This window comes from Gadus chalcogrammus, chromosome 19, assembly GCF_026213295.1.
Source record: "Gadus chalcogrammus isolate NIFS_2021 chromosome 19, NIFS_Gcha_1.0, whole genome shotgun sequence".
NCBI lineage: Eukaryota > Metazoa > Chordata > Actinopteri > Gadiformes > Gadidae > Gadus > Gadus chalcogrammus.
The window spans coordinates 1586109-1608389 of NC_079430.1; the positions used below are offsets into that span (position 1 = coordinate 1586109).

A 22281-nucleotide genomic window follows, 5' to 3' on the forward strand; every position below is an offset into this window, starting at 1 on the left:
GAGGAGAATGAGAGGACGGATCCACCGGAAGTTACCAGGAAGATATACGGAATTGACAATCCACAATGATTTACAATCATTGAGATCTTTCTTAAATGAAACTACGGCTCATTTATTTATATTCACAACTTGACTGCTGATCAAGTAAAAAAGGATTTCAGATAAATTTAAGTGATAATCATTACATTTATTTAATGTATTTCTTATCTTCCAGGACCTGACCTTCTCTACGGTAACCGGAGCGGAGCTGTTACCCGGGCTGGGAGCATAGCGCTACACACCACGTTTTATTCCTCCTGTACAGTATTAGAAGTGTACTTTTTTTGTCAAGTGTAGTTATATCGATGTGTATCAACTATCCGGACGAACCCCTCGACCGCCTAACCACAACAAATGGTATGGAGTTTAATGGATTATTTCCTGTTATTATCTCTGTCCCATTAGCGCTATATCACTAGGTCTACAGTGCACACACGTAACACAACACCCATCATACAACACCAACAGGACAACACCGGACCTCTGTACAGATCGGTATGTGAAGCCTGCGTGTGTTTCATATTGCTTAGCTTTGACTGTGAAATCCACGTCACATGGGTGGTGCAGTGGAGCAGGGTTCGACTCCTCAGGTTCAGTCATTAAAACATTCATTCACTCGTTCACTCATTCATTGACTTCATCAAACCAGGCAGCGGAGCTGACTGCCATCATAACCCACAATAAGTTATAATTATAGTCGGGGATCATACGGATACATCCGAGGCAGGGAACTGTAGGCCCTTATCCTACCAGCACCCCACATCTAAACCAAACGGTCCAGTCTGTAAACCAGTCCGGCTGGTCTATGTGGGTTATGTTGAACTGAGACAAAGTGAGTTAATCAGCTGTTAATCCGCACCACCACGTTCTGTCCCCGTCGCCCCAGCTTGTGTCCCGTAGCTAGATTCGGTATTTGCGCATAAAAGCGCACGATGCTGCTGAAAGCTTCTCAGCAGAAAGCTGTGCGCAGCGGGGGGCCCATGGAGCAGTACATGGTACATGGAGGCAGCGTCCACCACTGGCCCGTTGTACTCCCGCAGAGAATCCGGCTGTACACGTACGAGCAGATCCCCCAGTTCCTGAAGGAGAACCCCTTCATCACGGACGGTTACCGGGCACACCTCCCCTCCAAACTATGCCTCAAGAGGTAAGACTCGACATGCATAACAGGCTGTCTGTGATATAAAGTCTGGTTATGTGTGTGAAATTAATGAAGCATATATAGGCTACGACATGATTACAGTTTGTGCGCTAAGAAATGTCCGCATTCACACATGTTTAGAAATTTAGAAAAACTGACATATTCAGCACGTGTACTTTGACTGATCTTAATCTGATTTAAGGCAACCCGTCGGATTCATTAACCATGTTGACAACGAAATTCTGTGAAATTAATTAGTTAAAAAAAAATGGATGTACATGTATAGTAATAAAAACATGCATCATTATGTTTACATGCACATTAATTAACATTTGACTGGTCAAGTCAACACTAGCTGGATTTTGCCAGTTAATAGTTTTCCACTGCCTTCCTGTCTCCAGTATCTTCATGCTGTCCAACGAGACGGTGAATATCTGGACCCACCTTCTGGGCTTCCTGCTGTTCTTCACCCTGGGGGTCAACGACCTCGCCTACGTCCTGCCCTCGGCTGACGCCAGCCACGAGGACTACCTCATCTACGCTGCTGGACTCTTCTGCTTCCAGGTGTGTGTCTGTGTGTGTGTTTGTGAATGTCTTGGAATAAAAGCGACTTTAGATAAAAATGGTAATGTTATGGGCTGTTAAGAGACATATTGTCTGGATAATTTATTTGAATGAATATTTCTGTTGCTCAATGTTCAATCTAAATTTACTATTTAAGATGTATTTTAATTTGTTGCTGCAAGGGTGATATTATCTGCCCTGTCCCCCATCCGGTAGCAGGATGTGATCATCCTGCTACTGGGTTAATCATGATTGTCATTTACACAATGTGTTGTTTTCATTGCATTGGTTTCACAGACATCAGACGGTTAATGGCCATGTGTATGCATGCGTCACGCATACAGTCACGTACACACACATCTCTTCCCTCTAAGGCTGGTAAGATGTTAGCCTTAGCACGGCTGCTAGGTGGTTAGTCTTTAGCATGTCTGTTTTTAACCCAAATCAACTGTGCCGCCCCTCCACTAGCATTGATATTAGCGTAGTGGTAGTGTTGTAAAACGTGTATCAGTGTGAGCTCAGTCTGTAGTACAACTGTACAACTGAGTGTGGATTAGGGATGTTAACCGATGACCATTTGACCGATGGTTGACCGTATCAACGTTAACCGATCAATCTTGTCGCTTGTCGGTTAAAGAAAAAATCGGGGTCAATGTGGACTGTGGAGTGTGCGTTGGTTTCACTTCACACAAAAAGATGAGGTGACTTATTGGAAGTTGGACGGACACCACGTCTCTGGCCCACTGTTTAATTTCTCCTAAAGTCTTAATTATTCCCGCATGCGAGCGGCGAAGAATATGATCTCCTAAATTATTATGGATAGTGGACTAAGCGCTATAAGACTACAGTTAGCCATCTCATTCCAAGATCTTTTTGTGTGCAGTAAAAAAAGGTATCCCTCGCACTCAATTTTTCCGTCTGCTCAAAACTAAACAAGCGGCGTCTCTTCGGAGCTGTCATTTTCTTATATGAGCCGCGGCAATGTTTCAAATGAGCTCCTAACACTGCCCTCTTCCGATTGGCCCCGCGCAGGGTCTCAACCAGGTCCGCGCCATCTCAGACCATTGTGGCCGTTCGAGGCCGCTCTCTACACACGGTCAACTAAGCATGCCTTGTGTTTCAATTCAAACACAGGTCGTGCCGCGGTTAGAGCCACTCACTCGGAGAGTGTGTGTGTGTGTGTGAGTCGGAGGCAGAACAGGAGGGAGATATGCAGAATTACGAAATAGCAGGCGGCTGGCGCGGCTCAAAATGGCTGTTATTTCAAATAGCACATTTTTCTCTGATCGGTTAACCGGTTTCAACCGGTTAATGAGGCTCGGTGGTCAGTCAAGAATATTTTACATTTTCGCCATCCCTAGTGTGGATCTCCTGCATTGTGTGAACCTCAGTATTAGACCCTGTTTTTAATGGTTTTGTCATGTTTCTCATGTTTTTTTTTAACTATGCTACATTAGCGATATGAATGAATTTATCTAGTTTGTGGAGGTTAAGTGAGGTTTTTATCATGCAGAAGAATTTGCAACACATTTGCAAAATGATTAACTATTAATCAATTTTATTTAGATGGCACATTTCATACACAAGGCAGACTCGATGAGCTTCACATAAAAACATGCCTCACAATGAACAGGATAAATAAGAGGGCGTGAAATTCATTTAACAACTGGATTTAAAATAATCCGTAAAATACATATGAAAACCGGTTTTAAAAGAGTGCATGAAAGACATTGAAGTTAAAATTGAATAAAAGCAAAAACAAAACGTTTTTAACCTTGATTTAACCATAGTCAGGGTCGGAGCAAGTCTCAGCTCTTCAGGAAGTTTGTTCCAGCTTTGTGTTGTATATTCGCTGAATCCTGCCCTCCATGTTCTGTTTTGGAAACAATTAGCTGACTGGTCCCAGTGGATCTTAAAGGTCTAGAGGGTTTGTTATAGCGGAAGCATTTAAGATAAGATAAGATTGACTTTATTGTCATTGAACAGTCACCTATACAACGAAATTGGGAGTGCCAACTGAAGGTGCATTACACATACAAAATAAATAAACAAGTAATTTAAGTTAAAAATTGTAAAAAAAAACAAGACAGAAATAAGAAAAACATTTGGAACAAGACAAGGACAGGTGTTGTCAGAATAAATAAATATAAAGGCCGTAAGCATATTGCACTGTATAGAAAGTGAGGAATCAGTTTCAATTTCAGTGAGAACTGGCCCTAAACGCCTGAGTGAGTTATAGTTGAGCAGCAGTATTTGGAAATCATACTTTACTAGTTTATAAGACCACAGCTGAGAGATTTGTGTGTATGTTTAGGTGTGTAACGTTAAACCCTGTCCCCCTGCTTAAGGTGTGTAACGTTAAACCCCGTCCCCCTGCTCTAGGTGTGAGCAATGTGTCCCCCTCAGTTGTTGCATAGGTTACTCCTGACCAACCTTTACGAAAGGAAGGAGAATTTTGTAACCCATAATCCTTTATGGTGGCAATATTTAAAAGCAACAGGCCACCGACGAGAAGAAAAGAAAATTGATAATGGATCCCAGTTCCAGAAACATATTTATTTGAATCTAAATCAATTCATTTATTGCTGGTTTGTAAATAAAATTACATGAAAATACACAGTTGAAAGTAGGCAATGGAATAACTCCAAATAATGTCCAAACATAATGAAAAACCCTAAAGATAATAAAGAACTCATAAAAGACCAAAAGAAGACCAAATAAAATACCTATTTTTTTCACATGTGAATTGGGATTCAAGTGGCCTAAAAGGTTCCCGTGGGTCAAGTCCAACCTAAGTGAATCTTACTGTTGGCGACAACCTGATTGAAATAAATACGACAAGAATGCATTGATTGAACGAACGCTTGTTTTAGTCTATCTTCGGGCTATGACGTCAGTGCTGTCTTTTCCTATGTTCAAAAGGAAGCAACTCTTCTTCACCCCGTGACGTTTTCCACAAAGGGTTAAGGAAAGGTGGCATAGAGGTTACGAGATTTGATTTTCCGAATTGGGCCCCGGTCCTCTCTCTAGGTGTGTAACGTTGAACCCCGTCCCCCTGCACTAGGTGTGTAACGTTGAACCCCGTCCCCCTGCACTAGGTGTGTAACGTTGAACCCCGTCCCCCTGCTCTAGGTGTGTAACGTTGAACCCCGTCCCCCTGCTCTAGGTGTGTAACGTTGAACGCCGTCCCCGTGCTCTAGGTGTGTAACGTTGAACCCCGTTCCCCTGCTCTAGGTGTGTAACGTTGAACCCTGTCCCCCTGCTCTAGGTGTGTAACGTTGAACCCCGTCCCCCTGCTCTAGGTGTGTTACGTTGAACCCGGTCCCCTCTAGGTGTTCCAAATTGAACCCGGTCCCCTCCAGATGTGTAACGTTGAACACGGTCTCCTCCAGATGTGTAACGTTAAACCCGGTCTCCAGGTGTGCATGCTGTGCTCTGTGGGCTACCATCTGTTCTCCTGTCACCGTAACGAGAGGACGTGCCGGCGCTGGCTGGCGCTGGACTACGCTGGGATCTCTGTGGGGATCCTGGGCTGCTACGTCCCGGGGATATACTACGCCTTCTTCTGCAATACTGTGAGTTGTTGATTCACCTTATTTACTGCAGTTCTGCTCGTAGTTCAGCATTTTGTGTCTTTCTGTGTGTGATCCATTGACAGAATGATACCATGAACAAAACATCACATGTCTCTGGGCATTCTTTGAAACATTTCGGGTAATGTAAGTAGATATGTTTTTAGATATTTAATTGGGTAAATGTTGCATAGTACACATTTACCTTTATGGTTGTGGTTCTATAGGCCTGTCGGAGTCTACCATTGTGTCTTTAAGCAAAAGCAGCTCAACAGAACCTAGTTGAGGCCAGTTGACTCTCTGTTAATCCCCTGTGGCGCCCTGTGAGACCCCTCCACTGATCAGCCTCCACTCAGACCACCTTGGCTCTATGTGAATCCCCTGTAAAACCCCTCACTGATCAGCGTCCATGCAGACCACCTTGACTCTCTGCTCGCTCCTGTTCATCTCTAGTTCTGGAGGCAGCTCTACCTGATGATGATCCTCTCCCTGATCCTGGCCGTGTTCTGCGCCCAGGTGCATCCCCGTTACCTTAGCAACGACTGGCGTCGCCTACGCACGGCCATCTTCTGTGCGGTGGCGGGCGGCAGCATCGTGCCCGCCTTCCACTGGGTGTGGCTAAACGGAGGGCTTCGCACTGACGCCGTGGAGGTAGTGTGTGTGTGTGTGTGTGTGTGTGTGTGTGTGTGTGTGTGTGGGTTACTGACATGTGTGTGGGTGTGTTACTGACGTGTGTGTGTTTGTGCAGCTGTTCCTGCCTCGTATCATGGTGATGTACCTGATCGCTGGAGCTGCGTTCCTCTTCTACGTCACCAAGGTCCCTGAGAGATACTTCCCAGGTAGGACCCCGTCCCGTCAGACCCCATCATCATATCATTCGTTATGATAATGAGAAGGATTATACTGTTTGTTCACCAATCCCAAAACCAGATTATAACCTTCAATCTAAACCCAGATCATGTTATCTATAGTTTAAATCTGGATCATATAATCTATGATTTATTAAATATTACCATTGATCTGCACATTCCTCAGGCCAGATGATATAATCCTATAGTGTAAATAAACATTACATTTATGAGCTCTGTAAATTCCCCACATCAGATTATAATCTTTAGGTTATCCCTGTATGTTCTCTGTTCTCTAAACCAGTTGATAGTCTCTAGTGTAACCCTGTATGATATCTAAACCAGGTGATAGTCTCTAATGTAACCCGGTATGTTCTCTAAAACAAGGGAGTCTCTAGTGTAACCAGTATGTTCTCTAAACTAGGTGATAGTCTCTAGTGTAACCCGGTATGGTCTCTAGTGTGACCAGGTGATGGTCACTAGTGTGACCAGGTGATGGTCTCTAGTGTGACCAGGTGATGATGGTCACTAGTGTAACACGGTATGGTCTCTAGTGTAACCCGGTATGGTCTCTACTAGTGTGACCAGGTGATGGTCTCTAGTGTGACCAGGTGATGGTCTCTAGGTTGACCAGGTGATGGTCACTAGTGTAACCCGGTATGGTCTCTAGTGTAACCCGGTACTCTGTGTGTCCCTAGGCCAGATGAACTACGTGGGGGCCAGCCATCAGGTGTGGCATGTCCTGGTGGTCCTCATGTTCTACTGGTGGCACCAGACGGCCGTCTACATCATGCGTTTCAGACACAGCCAGCCGTGCCCGGGCCGTGGACACTCCACCCACTAGTCCGCCGCCAAGGGACTTTAACACAGGAGGCGGCAGGCAGCGGTGAGCTAGCATACAGGAAGTGGCCCAACAACATCCAAAACTTTATAGCGGGGGACAGCAGATTGGCTGCTAATGGTTTGCAGCGGTAACAACTCCCACCGCAGGTTCCTGTGTTGAGTTTTGGTGAAGGTGAGGGCTACTAAGGGTTAACGGCTAACTATGCCTTTTAAATGTTTCGGAGAACAGTGGGGGCCGTCCACCCAGTGGTGGGTTTCTGAACTGCTGGTAGCGCTTGGTAGACATTGGCTCTTAAGGGCTCCTCAGTTTACCACGGGGCGTGTGAGGCCTTTGGTATGTCGCTACCTTATATTGACATCCCAAGAGCGTGTGTCTTAGTGGGTGCAGTCCACAGGATTAGCTGGTCTGGCATCTTTCCATGGGAACCGCCAACTTGTGATGTCACGATAGCGTGGGTTTGTAAAGGTCCTGTGGCGTGGTAAAATAAGCGCCCTTTAGACATTAACATGATTCTTTATTCTGGGACCCTTGAGCCCATACTATAACTATAAGAGGTTCTACTAGCATGGTTGTGAGGAGTGTAGTACATGTATATAGGGTATATATCCACATCATAACCTCTATTACCTGACCAACGACTCAAGGACAGTTATCTAATCCCGAGAGAGGGGTCTGCTTGAATATTTATGGTTATGAAGGCCCCTGTTAACAAAACAACTCTCCACCCTTTTTCTAGTTTTTAGAGAAGCAGCCACAGTTGTATTCTATTGATCATTCGATCAGAGCAATCAAACAATGAAATGATTATCTAGGCATGAATTATTGAAGTCCCTGTGTGTGATTTTGAGTATACTGAATGCTTACACTGTGTGAACAATGTTTTGTTTTGGATTTGTTTTGGGTCAAAACGACGTCACAAAACTAGAATGTTTTTAAGACTCTCGGTGAACTGCCCATTCCAGATGTTAAATACGCCTTATTTTTTCTTTTACACATATCTGTTTTAATTTTTCACCATGTTTGGTGTTGATTAGCCGTTTCAAAATCCCCTTTAATGATATCACATACGAGCGTCCCCCCCCAGTTGGTACGGTCCACTGTGTAGGTACACTCCACTGTGATGGTATGGTCAACTGTGTTGGTACAGTCCACTGTGTCGGCTCTCCACTGTACAGCTTGGGGTGGGCTCCCATTTGTGATGTCACCATAGGTGCGATTTCTAATTGGCGCTTATTGGCTCATCAACATGAAGCCTGGTGGTGAAACAGGATCCCTTTACCCGGTCACAGGTCAGCGATCACGAGCCAAGGAGGAACAAAGTGTTGAACAAGCTAAACTTTTACTCTGAGTTAGACTGGGATCGAGATCCCGGCGTTTTATTGCCGTTACTTGAAATGTTGTGTTTTATTTCTGTCTGTGTCGTACAGGCATCCTGCTGGAGTAATGTTACGGGGGTGGGGAGGGTGTGTTGTGTTCTCTGTTGAGGGGGGGGATTTTATGGTTGGGTTCATGTGACTCCAGATCTTTTCTGTTTTAATGGTGCAATGTTATTTCTACATGCATTACTATTATTGTAAAATGTGCATTTGTTTATTCCTGTATCAGGTTTGCCTTGTCCACATTATGTTTCAGCCGTTTAGAGTGAATTAATGAGTGGCTTTTTGAATCCGTCTTGCACATGCTGGTGTTGAATAATGAAATGTGGGCTTAATGGTTTCAGCCATTTTCCCAAAGAGCCATTGAGAACAAATGAATGCTTTCCTTACTGTGAGACGCTGAGGTCCGGAGGCCTGTGACCATGCCCGTTTGTATTATTTAAATGAGCGATGTGAATGGGCCCAGCAGGTTATCGGAGAATGTGGTTATCTTCTGGTGCCAAGAAGCAACGGTTTATTTAGTGTTACCTTTTAATGATTGTTTATTTTAAACATTGCCTTGAGATGCTGGGCTTTGGTTTTGTGTGTGTGTGTGTGTGTGTGTGTGTGTGTGTGTGTGTGTGTGTGTGTGTGTGTGTGTGTGTGTGTGTGTGTGTGTGTGTGTGTGTGTGTGTGTGTGTGTGTGTGTGTCCTTGCTTTGAGCACACACAACCAGTGTTTGATTTTCCACATGATTATCACGTGTTATATATTTGTTTTGTTTAGTTGCGCTGTAAACTATATTTTAATATTTGGATTGATTGAATAAAAAAATAAATCTGTAAAGCAACTTTTGTTTGTAAAGTTGCAGGGTATTTCCAGAGTGTACTTGGCCCAGCTGTGACGCGTTACCAGATTGGGTGCTTTCCACCGTTTAGACCCTTGTGGTCCTGGGTCTCTTGCAGGGCGTAGCCAGAGTGATGGGCCTTCACTCAGGCCCAAAGACCATCCAGTTCTGATACTGTAATGTGGAAGAGATGTACCGTTTCTCTATCCACTAGGGCCATTCACTTCATTAGTGAAACTATACAATCACTCATTCACATACATAGTCGTTTACACACGTGTTCACTTGCTCCCACAAATTCAATATTTCACAACCATTCTTGCATTAATAATAATAAATTAAATTTATATAGTGCTTAATATGGTACTCTAAGACGCATTCACTCATTATTTCCCAAATGGAGGACAGTCATTACCTTTAAAAGGATATTCCATAATATCTGTAAAGTGGTATTTGACTGTCTTAACTAGATTAAACTGGTTTAATTCTAAGTTCCTCATTGTGTGTCCAGGAGGGGGTTTTGCTGGGATAGCGTTAGCTCTGTTAGCCCCTTCCATTGACCTGCAGAGTTCCAGTGGCCTAACAGCGGTTCATGTCAGGGGAATACCCTTTAAATTACTTCAAAAGACTTCCAATGTTTTTTTTAATAGCTTCTTATTCAAAACGAGTGCCGGTATAACACGACAAGACTGTAGTTTGTCGGTGAACACAGATAATACAGCGCTGTTTTCGCTGCTGTGATTTATTGGATTACCTGTGATGTTGGCATGCTTAATGCTTCACATGTTTGTAGGTTGATTTTTACAAAAGGAGGGGAAAAGACAGCGATAATTGTTTATTACAAACAACCAATTTATTTGGTTTAGATTTTTTTTTACAAATTGTGTTAGCTACAATAGATATCACAGTATTGGGACAATTTAGAACAATTATATTCTCAACTACGAATCAAATAAAAGCAATTGGACAAACTTGTCAACACATTTAGAGGATAAAAGTACAAATCTCGTACTTGGTGACGGTCAACTAAGTTGCAATCTTGGTTACCATCTTGGTGCTAAAGCTGAGTTGTGCTCCTGAAGGCTGAATCCCCCCCACCCAGATAGCAATAACGGCCAAGCTTGGGTTTTCATCAACCAAGCTCATTAGCTCTCTATTGATTTTCTTTCAAGATTTTCTCATGAACCATTTCAAATACAATATATTGGGGAGAAAAGCTATTTGGGGGAATTGCAACAATTTATAAAAAAATCAAATTAAAAATCATTGAATATGAAATTGTCTGAGTACAACATGGCTCTTGGCCATCTATTCTTCAAGTATCAGTGTTAAGGCTGCATGGGTCTGATTTTACATAAGACCACAAAAAAGCACAAACAGACATGAACAGGAGTGCACCCTATAGCATTACAAATGTTCCTACTAAATATTTTAACTTCGTCAATCCGCTTATCCGGGGTCGGGTAGCGGGGGCAGCAGCTCAAGCAGTAAGTAAGACCAAGTTAAAATAAATACATGAATAAAGAAAACAACCGAAAGTGAGGAAATTTAAAGCTGCACGCTAACGGAATGTTGAGTAATTTCCTGCTCTGTTGATTGGCTGAGCATCCATTGGTACCATCCATTGAACCAACCAAATTTATTAATTTAATAATAAATTCTTCCCTTAATAAGGCAGAAGAGGGTTAAAAGGGTAATATGTCCATGAAAACACGAGAAAATTCGTTAATGGATTATTGAAGTTTGGATGCTTCAGACCAAACAAGGATAAAAGTGATTAAACACGTTTCTCATTAATCACAAAATGAATCTTCATTGCCGTTTTGGCACTGCTTTAGATGGCTTCCCTTTATAGTCTTTGTATCAGAAAAAGGATCATGTTGGGGTTTCAGGAAACTCCTGGAGTTCTTAAACTAATTCTTGTGAGGAATGTAAGACTTTCTAACACTGACAAAGCTTGTCGTTTCAGAGTAAACAAGCATCCGTTTTTCCTTTCCATTGATCCCGGAGCCTGTGAGGTGCTTCAGGGTCCCCAGAGGCAACGGCCAAGCACATTTGTTACGTTTGGCCGTACGGCTGCGTGATATGTATATGTCTGGTGACGTGTGAGCGGATCGAAGAATCTCACTTCCTGTTATGTATCCTTGCTTCCCAAGCCGAATGAGCAGCCGATTAACTTACATGTCGAGCGTTTGACAAATGGAACAGCGTACAATTGAGGTAGAGGAAAAACAATGGTAGATTCAATGCAAGATGAATCGCGGTCATCTGCAGCCCTTGCTTTTCTTCTTCTTCTCCTCTTCTGAACGCTCCTTCCATGTCATCTATACCTGTGAGTCGCCGGCTGTGTGGCCCTCAGCTGCCGCCCTGCTCCTGGTGGAGAGCACTGCAGCGTGGACGGTGTAGAAAAGCCGGAGGCCCATGTCTCGGTCCTTCTCCCCGAAGAAGGCCCCCCGGCGCAGGGCGTCGATGACGGGGGTGTTGCAGCCGGCCAACAGCACGGCCACCCCCAGCTCACCGTAGTCCTTCACCAACCCTGCAAAGGCACCCATCCCGGCCGAATCGATGAAGGGGATGGCAGAACAGTCCAGAACGATGGTGTGGAACTCCAGTTCCCTCCGGACCAGTCCCACGCAGAGCTTGCCGTTCTTGTGGTTCTCTGAGTCCTCCCCTGCCTGCTTGGCAGCCAGGCGTTTGGTGGCCTTCTTGTCTCTCTTCCTCCTGCTGGTCATCTCCAGGAAGGGGTCCACCCCCACGGTCTCGTACAGCGTCCGGAGGAAGCTGTCCTTGTTGGCGTAGTAGAGCGGTGCCTGGAAGCGGAAGACCCGGACTCCAGCTGGTGCGGCCAGGTTCTCATACTCGTCCAGGTCCTCATAAAGCTCTGAGTCCTCGGAGCGACCCAGCAGAGAGACCTCAAGGGACAGGAGAGACGGAGCGCTTTGTGAACCATCAACCACGTACTGAATACATACAGTACACACCACGGGTGGGAAGCTTGTTTAACTCGGGACCCAAAAGACAACTCCAATGTGCCTCTTGGACCGCTGAACAGTACAGAACAATCAGAAAACCGGAAACACACTTTGGTGTTCATGTTGCATTCGCTACAGGGCTTCTGTGTATTGCCAGGACAAGACCCACCTCTTAGTGGATGGCCACGCATTTTGAGTACCGACCCTAATTTAACAAATGGTATACAGTATATACACATACAAATTGCATCATTCTTACATTTCCTGAAGTTAGGAAGGGAGGGAGAGAAAGAAAGGGAGGGGGGAAGTAAGGGGGGAGGGATGGATGAAAGGATGCATAGGTGACGGAGACAAAGAAAGAAACCCCCCCAAACCTACCTTGGGGTTCTGCGTGACGAAGATGACACAGACCATGGAGAAGACCACCCCCACCACCAGGCCGATCTCCACACTGATGAGCACCGTGGCTGCCATGGCAACCAGCCAGACCACGGCGTCGGCCCTGCTCACGCGCCACTTGGCGGGAACGTCGCGGAACTTCCGGAGTGCCCCCCGTAGGCTGACAATGATGATGCAGGCAAGGACACACTTCTGGAGGGAGTAGAAGTACGGAGCGAAGAAGAGGAGCACCAGGAGGACCACCAGGGCACTGATCAGACTGGAGACCTGAGGACCAGCAGTATTAAAGGTTATACCATGGCACTGACCACACCTGAGGACCAGCAGTATTAAGGGTTATACAAGGGCACTGACCACACCTGAGGACCCACAGTATTGGAGGTTATACCAGGGCACTGACCACACCTGAGGACCCACAGTATATGGGAGGTTATACCAAGTCACCGACCAGACTGGGAACCTTAGGACCAGCAGTCTTAGAGTTTATACCAGGGCACTGACCAGACCTGAGGACCCACAGTATTAGAGGTTATACCATGGCTGGAGACCTGAGGACCAGCGGTAATAGAGGTTATAACAGGGCACTGACCAGACAGGAGACCTGAGGACCACTGGACATATGAGGACCAACAGCAGCTGTATATGTTTATTTTTTAAATTATAACATAATAAGATCATATTTATCTCTGGAAAACGGGGCATCACACCAAAAGGTAGCTGTAGGAGTCATTTCTCATTTTACACCATATTCATTAGCAAGTGGGCCAAGCAGGATGAAATCATATGATATCGCAACTCATCCAGCGGAAAGATCATAGCTGACTCGTCGGTTCTCTGCTGTCGCCTTCAAGGGAGAGTTTGAGAACAAATAATGACCAACTTGCCAGTTGACATTGGTCCAACTTTGGACCGATAGAAGTGAAGAGAGGTCACGGTCTTGTTAAGAGATATGGAGTTATCTTTCCATGTATCAATAGCAGGGCAGTGGAGGTAGCCTACTGTTGGACAATGTTTCAACCCCTTTCAACGTTTCTTGTTTTGCGGAGGTCAAGTTACGCATCTGAGATCAGACAATGGTTCATTGGAGCTGAAAGGGTAATTAGAGAAGCCCTTTAAAACGTTGACCACTACAAGATACAGTGCTTTAGTGCAGAGTGGAATGGAGTGGAGCTTTAATCCCCCTGCTGGACCATGTAGGAGCATGGGAGCAGATCATTCACCTCATTAGGCGAGTGCTGTGAACCATTCTCATTTGTCTCTGGATGTCGAGTGAATCCATGCATTCTCCGTTAGGCCACTCTTAATGGCCGTCCAATCACAACATTTTCAAATTATACATAAGACTCAGTATCACTCACTTCCAACTACGGAGCATAGTGGAACATTTTACAAACTGTTTGCCGTAGACTGACAAAAACATAGGAGTTAACTTCTGTTTTCAATCCTGGTTATCACAAAAGGACGGATCCGTGAGTCCAATCCACTTCCTTTTGGACTCTTTCGAAGAGCGAGTTTTACATCAAAAGAAGATGAGACATGTCCAGTATTTGTCCGACCTTCTGGAAGCGTTGGGTGAGATGGTGTCTTCCTCTGCTTTAGGAGAGTCCAAATGGACAGCGCCACAAAGGGACTTCTTGGTAGGTGACAGAGTGGTCATCATGGACCCCAGGGGCCCCAGGGGGCTCCTGGGGACAGAGTGGTCCTCATGGACCCCAGTTCTCCATGGAGCCCCTGGCTTGTGGTAAAAGGTAACCAAGACCGATCCTGACAAGGCAGTTCGCTCTGTGCAACTGTCAACCAAGACGGGTTACCTGGGTGTGCCTTAACTCTGTATGCTATTGGACGCAGAAGAACTGGTTGAAATGTTCCAGAAAACCCCAAACACAGGAAGATTGAAGATTCACACATGTACACACACCTTTTGGGTCCTTATCTTAAATAGGGTAATTGTAGCTGCACACCAACACAATTATGGGGCCGGTGTAGCAGACATTTAGCAGGTTTATTTATAGTTGTAATAAACGGTGTGTAATGTATTTAGAGAATACAACGTGCTGACCACTAGAGGGGGCTATGTATCTGGTTTATAAGGGAACTCTGGTCAGGGGTTCCCTGACCAGAGTTGGACCATATTTGGTGGTAACACATGGTTCTTGCCGTAAGCGTAATCATGGCACAGCATTAACAATAAAATACTAACCAAGTACGGTAACTGTCAAACAGCAATTCATCTGGATGACTTCACGTGCACGTTAATCTCATCACGGTAAACCCGATAAACAGGATTATTCTTCAACTATGATGTTGTGACGATGTTGGAAAATTATAATTAGAATAATATAAGAATAAAATAATAAATATTAAAATAAAAGTAAATTTAAGGATTGCCTTCCTCCACTACATGTATGAACCACAGACTTCTTTACTTAAATACGAATTACTATAAAATATTAGATTTTCATAAACAACAATGTCACAACAACAATTAAATCATGAATCTATATTCAGTGCGTGGGGTTATACCTGAGTCTGGCAGCCTGTGGAGTCCTTCACCATGGTCTTGGCCAGGGCAGCGCTGGTGGTGAAGCAGTGGAAGAAGGAGGGGATGATGTTACAGCAGCCGATGGCTAACATCTCCTGGTTGGGACGCACCGTGTAGCCGTTCTTCTTCGCAAACATCTCAGACAGCGACACGGTGAAGGCAAAACTGAAAAAACAACAGACAGGCTTTACTTTCCAACTGAAACCGTGAAATGATCACGCATCCAACAAGATGTTGAACGATGGATAGTTGAGCTTCCTGTTCACCCACTTGGTGGACTGTGCCAACTGGTAATCTGGAGTATAATCTAGGTGGATGCTCCCACTTGTGAGTTCACGAGTGACTACATTTTACAATAGCTTAAAACAACTTAAATCAACCTGGTGGTAAAATGAGTGACTCTTTCTCTCAGAGCATGCACTATACCTGATGACAGCCATGGGGACAGCATCCAGAGCGACGCGGTGCATCAGGTCCAGAGCGGGCACCGTGGGGGGGATGAACCCTGTGGGGATGTGACCGGACACACTGGAGCCGTAGAGGGCGTTCAGGTTCCCAAAGTGGCTGGCCAGGGTGGCCCCAGCCACCACCACCAGCTCCGTGGGCAGGGGGATCTTCAGGCGACTCTTGTAGCGATCCTGGATCTCCTTTCCTGCCACTAGGAGGATACATTCAAGATATTGTTTCAGATTTTGAAAATAATGGACTTTTATATGGGAATGAGGGTTAAAAGGAGCAGCAGCTAATTAATAACTTTCTTTTGTTTTTAAGGTTAAAAAATATACTGGCAGTCTAAAACTATTGGATATCTATAAACTAGCGTAAGTGTTTATGAAATGTATGCTGTTGAATTTAATGAATCGTGCATGTATATAATTTATATAGTGCATTATATATAAATATATATATAATGCATTATATCTAAATATATAATGCAATATAACGAGTACATTACGACTAGTAGACCCGCCTACCTAAGACAAAGATGCAGATGGCACTGGTGACTAAGTCACAGAGGTTTGTGTTCTGGATGTTGGCGAAGATGTTGATCCACGTGACCACCACAGTGCCGTAGCCCTGGTGGCGAGGGATCTTCAGGCCCAGGAGGTACTTGGCCTGCACTGTCAGGATGGTGAGGGAGGCACCTGTTGCAAAGCCATCCAGCATAGGAGCCGACAGGTAGACGGAGACGAAGCCCAGCCGGAACACTGCCATCAAGACCTGGAGAGGAGATGGAAGGTAGGAGTAGTTAGAATGGAACTCCACCATTAGGACCTAGAGCGGAAACAGAAAGGAGAAGGAAGGTTAGAGGAGCTAGAATTTTAGGCTGCTATCAAGATTCAGAGAAGTTAGGCTGGAACACCACCATGGATATCTGTAGAGGAGAGGAAGAACCCGTGTCGTGTCCACCCATATGGTTTTCTAACAACAAACATCTTTCTTAGCAAACATACCAACACTGCCAGAAACGATCAATAAATAGATACCTTTATATGCTTTAGCTGCATAGCCAGCATTAACATCTAATTACTTACCAGTCCAGAAGAAAAGTTGTGAGATCAGCATCAACTTAATTTCTTAACACTCCAACAGCTGTCCCCCGGAGTGGAAAGCAACAATGCAATGTTGCATTGTAAAGTTGATAATTGACGGTTATTAATTTTAAACTGATATTCATACATGCTGCACCTTTTAAAGGCCTGTTCCACACCAGGTGTCAATGCAGATGTGTGATGATAGTTGGAACCAAGTTTCGAACCGGTAGGCTGATATCACATCCATCCGGATGGACACTCTCACTTATCATGCAGCTCGATGATCGATTACAAAATGGCTTCTATTTGCTGGTGAACATTCCAGATGTGTCCTTTTACATGATACATTTCACTGACACGTTTCTCCTGGAACCGTCACCTTATCGTGGTGGAGAGGTTTGCGTGTCCCTGTGAACCTGAGGGCTGTGTTGTCTGGAGCCTTGTGCTCCTGGTAGGGTCTCTCATGGCAGAGTGGTCTCAGGTGAGGGGCCAGACTAAGAATGGTTCAAAAATCCTCAATGAATAACGTAAGAAGAGGAAATGTGACCCGGCCCGGAGGAAGCCCGGGGCCCCCGTCTGGAGCCAGGCCCAGACGGAGGGCTCGATGGTGGCCGGGTTTGCCACGGAGCCCGGTCGGGCACAGCCCGAACAAACTACGTGGCACCCCCCCTCTCTTCATCCCATGGGCCCACCACCTGTGGGAAGACCCGTTGGGGTCGGGTGCGCAGCCACATGGGTGGCAGCGAAGGTCAGGGATCTCGACGGACCAGACCCGGGCGGCAGAAGCTGGCTCTGGGGACGTGGAACGTCACCTCGCTGTGGGGAAAGGAACCGGAGCTTGTGAGGGAGGTGGAGCGCTATCAGTTAGATCTGGTGGGGCTTACCTCCACGCACAGTCTCAGCTCTGGTACCGTACTCCTGGATAAGGGTTGGACTCTATTCTTCAACGGAGTTGCCGAGGGCGTGAGGCGCCGGGCGGGTGTGGGGATACTCATAAATCCCCGGCTGAGCGCCGCGGTGTTGGAGTTTACCCCGGTAGACGAGAGGGTCGCCTCCCTGCGCCTAAGGGTTGTAGGGGGGAAAACTCTGACTGTTGTTTGTGCGTATGCACCAAACAGCAGCTCAGAGTACTCGGCCTTCCTGGAGACCCTGAATGGGGTTCCAGAAGGGGACTCCGTAGTTCTGCTGGGTGACTTCAACGCCCACGTGGACGACGATGGAGACACCTGGAGAGGCGTGGTGGGGAGGAACGGCCTCCCTGATCTAAACCCGAGCGGTCGTTTGTTATTGGACTTCTGTGCTAGTCATGGATTATCCATAACAAGCACCATGTTCGAACTTAAGGGTGCTCATAAGTGTACCTGGTACCAGAGTACCCTAGGCCGAAGATCAATGATCGATTTTGTGATCGTGTCATCTGATCTGAGGCCGCATGTTTTGGACACTCGGGTAAAGAGAGGGGCGGAACTGTCAACCGACCACCATCTGGTTGTGAGTTGGATCAGGGAATGGGGGAAATTTCCAGATAGACCTGGTAAGCCCAAACGAGTAGTGCGGGTGAACTGGGAACGTCTGGAGGAGGCCCCCGTCCTAGGTATCTTCAACTCACACCTCCGGCAGAGTTTTTCTGGCATTCCTGTGGAGGTTGGGGGCATTGAGCCGGAGTGGGCGGTGTTCAAAGCCTCCATTGCTGAAGCTGCGGTGGCTGGCTGTGGCCTCAGGGTCTTAGGCTCCTCAAGGGGCGGTAACCCTCGGACACCGTGGTGGACACCGGTGGTCAGGGAAGCCGTCCGATTGAAGAAGGAGGCCTTCCGGGATATGATATCCTGGAGGACTCCTGACTCGGTTGCAGGGTACCGACAGGCCCGAAGGGCTGCAGCTGCTTCCGTGTCGGAGGCTAAGCAGCGGGTGTGGGAGAAGTTCGGAGAGGCAGGACTTTCGGTCGGCACCAAAGTGTTTCTGGAAGACTATCCGGCACCTCAGGAGGGGGAAACGGGGAACCATCCAAGCTGTGTACAGTAAGGATGGGACTCTGTTGACCTCAACTGAGGAGGTCATCGGACGTTGGAAGGAACACTTTGAGGAACTCCTGAATCCGAATAACACGCCCTCTATGTTGGAGGCAGAGCTCGAGGTTGATGGTGTTTCGTCGTCAATTTCCCTGGTGGAGGTCACTGAGGTAGTCAGACATCTCCGCAGTGGCAAAGCCCCAGGGATTGATGAGATCCAGCCAGAAATGTTAAAGGCTCTGGGTGTTGAGGGGCTGTCATGGTTGACACGCCTGTTCAACATCGCGTGGGAGTCGGGTACAGTGCCAAAGGAGTGGCAAACCGGGGTGGTGGTTCCCCTGTTCAAAAAGGGGGACCAGAGAGTGTGTGCCAATTACCGGGGTATCACACTTCTCAGCCTCCCTGGTAAAGTCTACTCCAAGGTGCTGGAAAGGAGGGTTCGGCCGATTGTCGAACCTCAGATTGAAGAGGAACAATGCGGTTTTCGCCCCGGACGTGGAACTACGGACCAGCTCTTCACTCTCGCAAGGATCCTGGAGGGGGCTTGGGAGTATGCCCATCCGGTCTACATGTGTTTTGTGGATCTGGAGAAGGCGTATGACCGGGTCCCCCGGGAGAAACTGTGGGAGGTGCTGCGGGAGTATGGGGTAAGGGGGTCTATCCTCAGGGCCATCCAATCCCTGTACTCCCAAAGCGAGAGCTGTGTTCGCGTCCTCGGCAGCCAGTCAGTTTCGTCCTCAGTGGGTGCTGGTCTCCGCCAGGGCTGCGCCTTGTCACCAATCCTGTTTGTGATATACATGGACAAGATATCGAGGCGTAGTCGTGGTGGGGAGGGGTTGCAGTTCGGTGGTCTGAGGATCTCGTCACTGCTTTTTGCAGATGATGTGGTCCTCATTGGATCATCGGCCTGTGACCTTCAGCACTCACTGGATCGGCTGGCGGCCGAGTGTGAAGCGGCTGGGATGAGGATCAGCACCGCTAAATCTGAGGCCATGACTCTTAGCAGGAAACCGATGGATTGCTTACTCCGGGAAGGAAATTAGTCCTTAGCCCAAGTGAAGGAGTTCAAGTACCTCGGGGTCTTGTTCGCGAGTGAGGGTACTATGGAGCGTGAGATTGGCCGGAGAATCGGAGCAGCGGGGGCGGTATTGCGTTTGCTTTACCGCACCGTTGTAACGAAAAGAGAGCTGAGCCGCAAGGCAAAGCTCTCGATCTACCGGTCGATCTTCGTTCCTATCCTCACCTATGGTCATGAGGGCTGGGTGATGACCGAAAGGACGAGATCGTGGGTACAAGCGGCCGAGATGAGTTTTCTCGGAAGGGTGGCTGGCGTCTCCCTTCGGGATAGGGTGAGAAGCTCAGCCATCCGTGAGGAACTTGGATTAGAGCCACTGCTCCTTTGCTTAGAAAGGAGTCAGCTGAGGTGGTTCGGGCATCTGGTAAGGATGCCCACTGGGCGCCTTCCTTGGGAGGTGTTTCAGGCACGTCCAGTGGGGAGGAGACCTCGGGAAGACCCAGGACTAGGTGGAGAGATAATATCTCAACACTGGCCTGGGAACGCCTCGGGATCCCCCCGTCATAGTTGGTCAATGTGGCCCAGGAAAGGGAAGTCTGGGGCCCCCTGCTGGAGCTGCTCCCCCCGCGACCCGACCCCGGATAAGCGGACGAAAATGAGATGAGATGAGATGAGACATTTCACTGATCTGTTCATTACCTGGTAGATTCCAGCTAGCAGCGTGAGAGCGGCTGCTATGGCAATAGCATAGCACTCCTTGCTATAAACTACTCCCATCACTTCCACGGTGGCTGCCGAGAGGTTTGAGGCGACACCCGTTCCGTTGAAGGACCCTGGGTCTGTGTCGCTGAGGTCAAACCCTGCCTGGAACACCTCTCTGTCCACCACCTGTGAAAAGCACAGCACAAACAATCAAATTGATGAGATCATTTGATACAACCTGTTCACTCGTTCGGCAGTGATTGTACAGCTAACCATCCCTGAACGCGGGACCTCTATCTGGGTTCCTTCTCAAGTTTCCTTCCCCCTGGGTTTGGGGAGGTTCTCCTTTAGGTCCTTTAGGTTTAGAGGATTTAGAGGTGTGCTATAAAGTGGGTCTGTGAAGCCCTTTGAGACTACAACTGAGAATATCATGTGTATTTCTGAACTTCCTTTAATTCAAGATCATTTGACAAATATTATGAAAGATAATCCCGTCTAACGTGTATTAAACTCCCTTAAACCCTGGTATGAAACCTCCGATTACCTGGCCCACCATGAGGCTCATGAGGCTGAAGATGCCCACCGACACGTGTCTGGAGGTCCCCATGAAGAAGTAAATGATGTTGGCAAAGAAGGACGTGTACAGGCCGTAGATGGGCTGCACCCCGGCCAGGAGGCAGTAGGCGATAGCCTGCGGTACCAGGATGATCCCCACGATGACACCGGACATCAGGTCGCCCCACACGTACTCCTGGAGCTTGTACTTGGGCAGCCAGCTGACAACGGGGAAGAAGCCCAGCAGGGTGGAGCGAGCCCTGGGCATGGAGCACGCCACCTCCTCCTTGACTCTGGACCGGAGGGCCGAGAGCGGGGGTTGGGCTTTGCGAACGCGGCGCTCAAGGAGCTGCGGTGGGTCCGTGAGGGGGAGGTCCTGCGGCTCCATGATGGCCCCTTGGAGAAGGCGATGTGTTGGGGGGAGGATGGAGGTTGGCTGGAGGCCTGGGCGGTCAGCTCTGCTCCTGTGTTGATGCAGAGAGAGGAACCGGAAGAGTTAAAGGCTGGGTGGCCAACTGCCCTCTTTCAGCTCTTGCCCATCACCTCGACTCCAGATCGACCTTGCTAACGACCTCTTTGAACAATTCCAATCTGGCTTTCGCCCCAAATATAGCGCAGAGACAGCCCTGGTTAAGAACCCCAATGACCTCCTCTGTCAGCTGACATTGGTTTACTCTCAATCCTCATCCTCCATTCTCCATCATATCCATATACTGGATTATATTAAAGAATTCAAAAACTCTTAAAACCCTTTTCTTACACAGTAGCTTCATAAACTGTGTCTTATTTTAAATTACGATATTGATTGTTGAGCTCTGTCGCTTATTGCATGCCTTACTGTTGATTTAGTGTTGTTGTCTACTGCTGCTTGGTTGTTTATTAAATGTTTTATTTTGTACATACTACTGTATGTTTAATTGTTTACACTGAACAGATAGAGACAAGATACCACAAAGCAGACATAGACAAGCTCCAAGGGAGCAGATAGAGACAAGCTACCAGTGAGAAGATAGAGACAAGATACCACTGAACAGATAGAGACAAGATAACACAGAGCAGATGTAGGAAAGATCAGCCCTCAATAATAACATGAAATAACATTATCAATAACTTTAACCGTAATCATAGATGCAATAATGCCTCAGACAGGGTATGGGCTTTTTGGATATTTCTCACACCCAAAACACACACACACACACACACACACACACACACACACACACACACACACACACACACACACACACACACACACACACACACACACACACACACACACACACACACACACAACCACACACACAAACACACACACACACACACACACACACACACACACACA

The 22281-nt window shown here is 46.9% G+C and overlaps 2 protein-coding genes across 3 annotated transcripts in view; one reads left to right on the forward strand and one right to left on the reverse strand.

Annotated features, from left to right (window-relative positions):
• LOC130372339 (progestin and adipoQ receptor family member 3-like) lies at positions 1 to 11448 on the forward strand. 2 transcript variants are annotated; one of them, XM_056578307.1, is made up of 7 exons: positions 1 to 396; positions 926 to 1186; positions 1582 to 1744; positions 5164 to 5319; positions 5770 to 5967; positions 6065 to 6155; positions 6863 to 11448. In XM_056578307.1, the coding sequence occupies exons 2-7, from the start codon at positions 972 to 974 to the stop codon at positions 7006 to 7008; spliced, it is 969 nt and encodes a 322-aa protein (XP_056434282.1). In that variant the 5' UTR covers positions 1 to 396; positions 926 to 971; the 3' UTR covers positions 7009 to 11448. The 2 variants fall into 2 exon arrangements, with proteins under 2 accessions (XP_056434282.1, XP_056434283.1); XM_056578308.1 differs by having other exon boundaries at positions 3 to 396; positions 1080 to 1186.
• The window catches only part of slc26a1 (solute carrier family 26 member 1), a 19701-nt gene continuing 7390 nt past the window's right edge, over positions 9971 to 22281 (reverse strand). Inside the window, exons 2-8 of the mRNA XM_056578303.1 lie at positions 20929 to 21403; positions 20382 to 20570; positions 16098 to 16344; positions 15550 to 15781; positions 15105 to 15288; positions 12561 to 12848; positions 9971 to 12122 (exon numbers count right to left, since the gene is read on the reverse strand). Of these exons, the coding sequence (XP_056434278.1) occupies positions 11535 to 12122; positions 12561 to 12848; positions 15105 to 15288; positions 15550 to 15781; positions 16098 to 16344; positions 20382 to 20570; positions 20929 to 21327 (2127 nt within the window). The 5' untranslated portion in view covers positions 21328 to 21403 and the 3' untranslated portion in view covers positions 9971 to 11534. The remainder of the gene's footprint in view (positions 12123 to 12560; positions 12849 to 15104; positions 15289 to 15549; positions 15782 to 16097; positions 16345 to 20381; positions 20571 to 20928; positions 21404 to 22281) is intronic.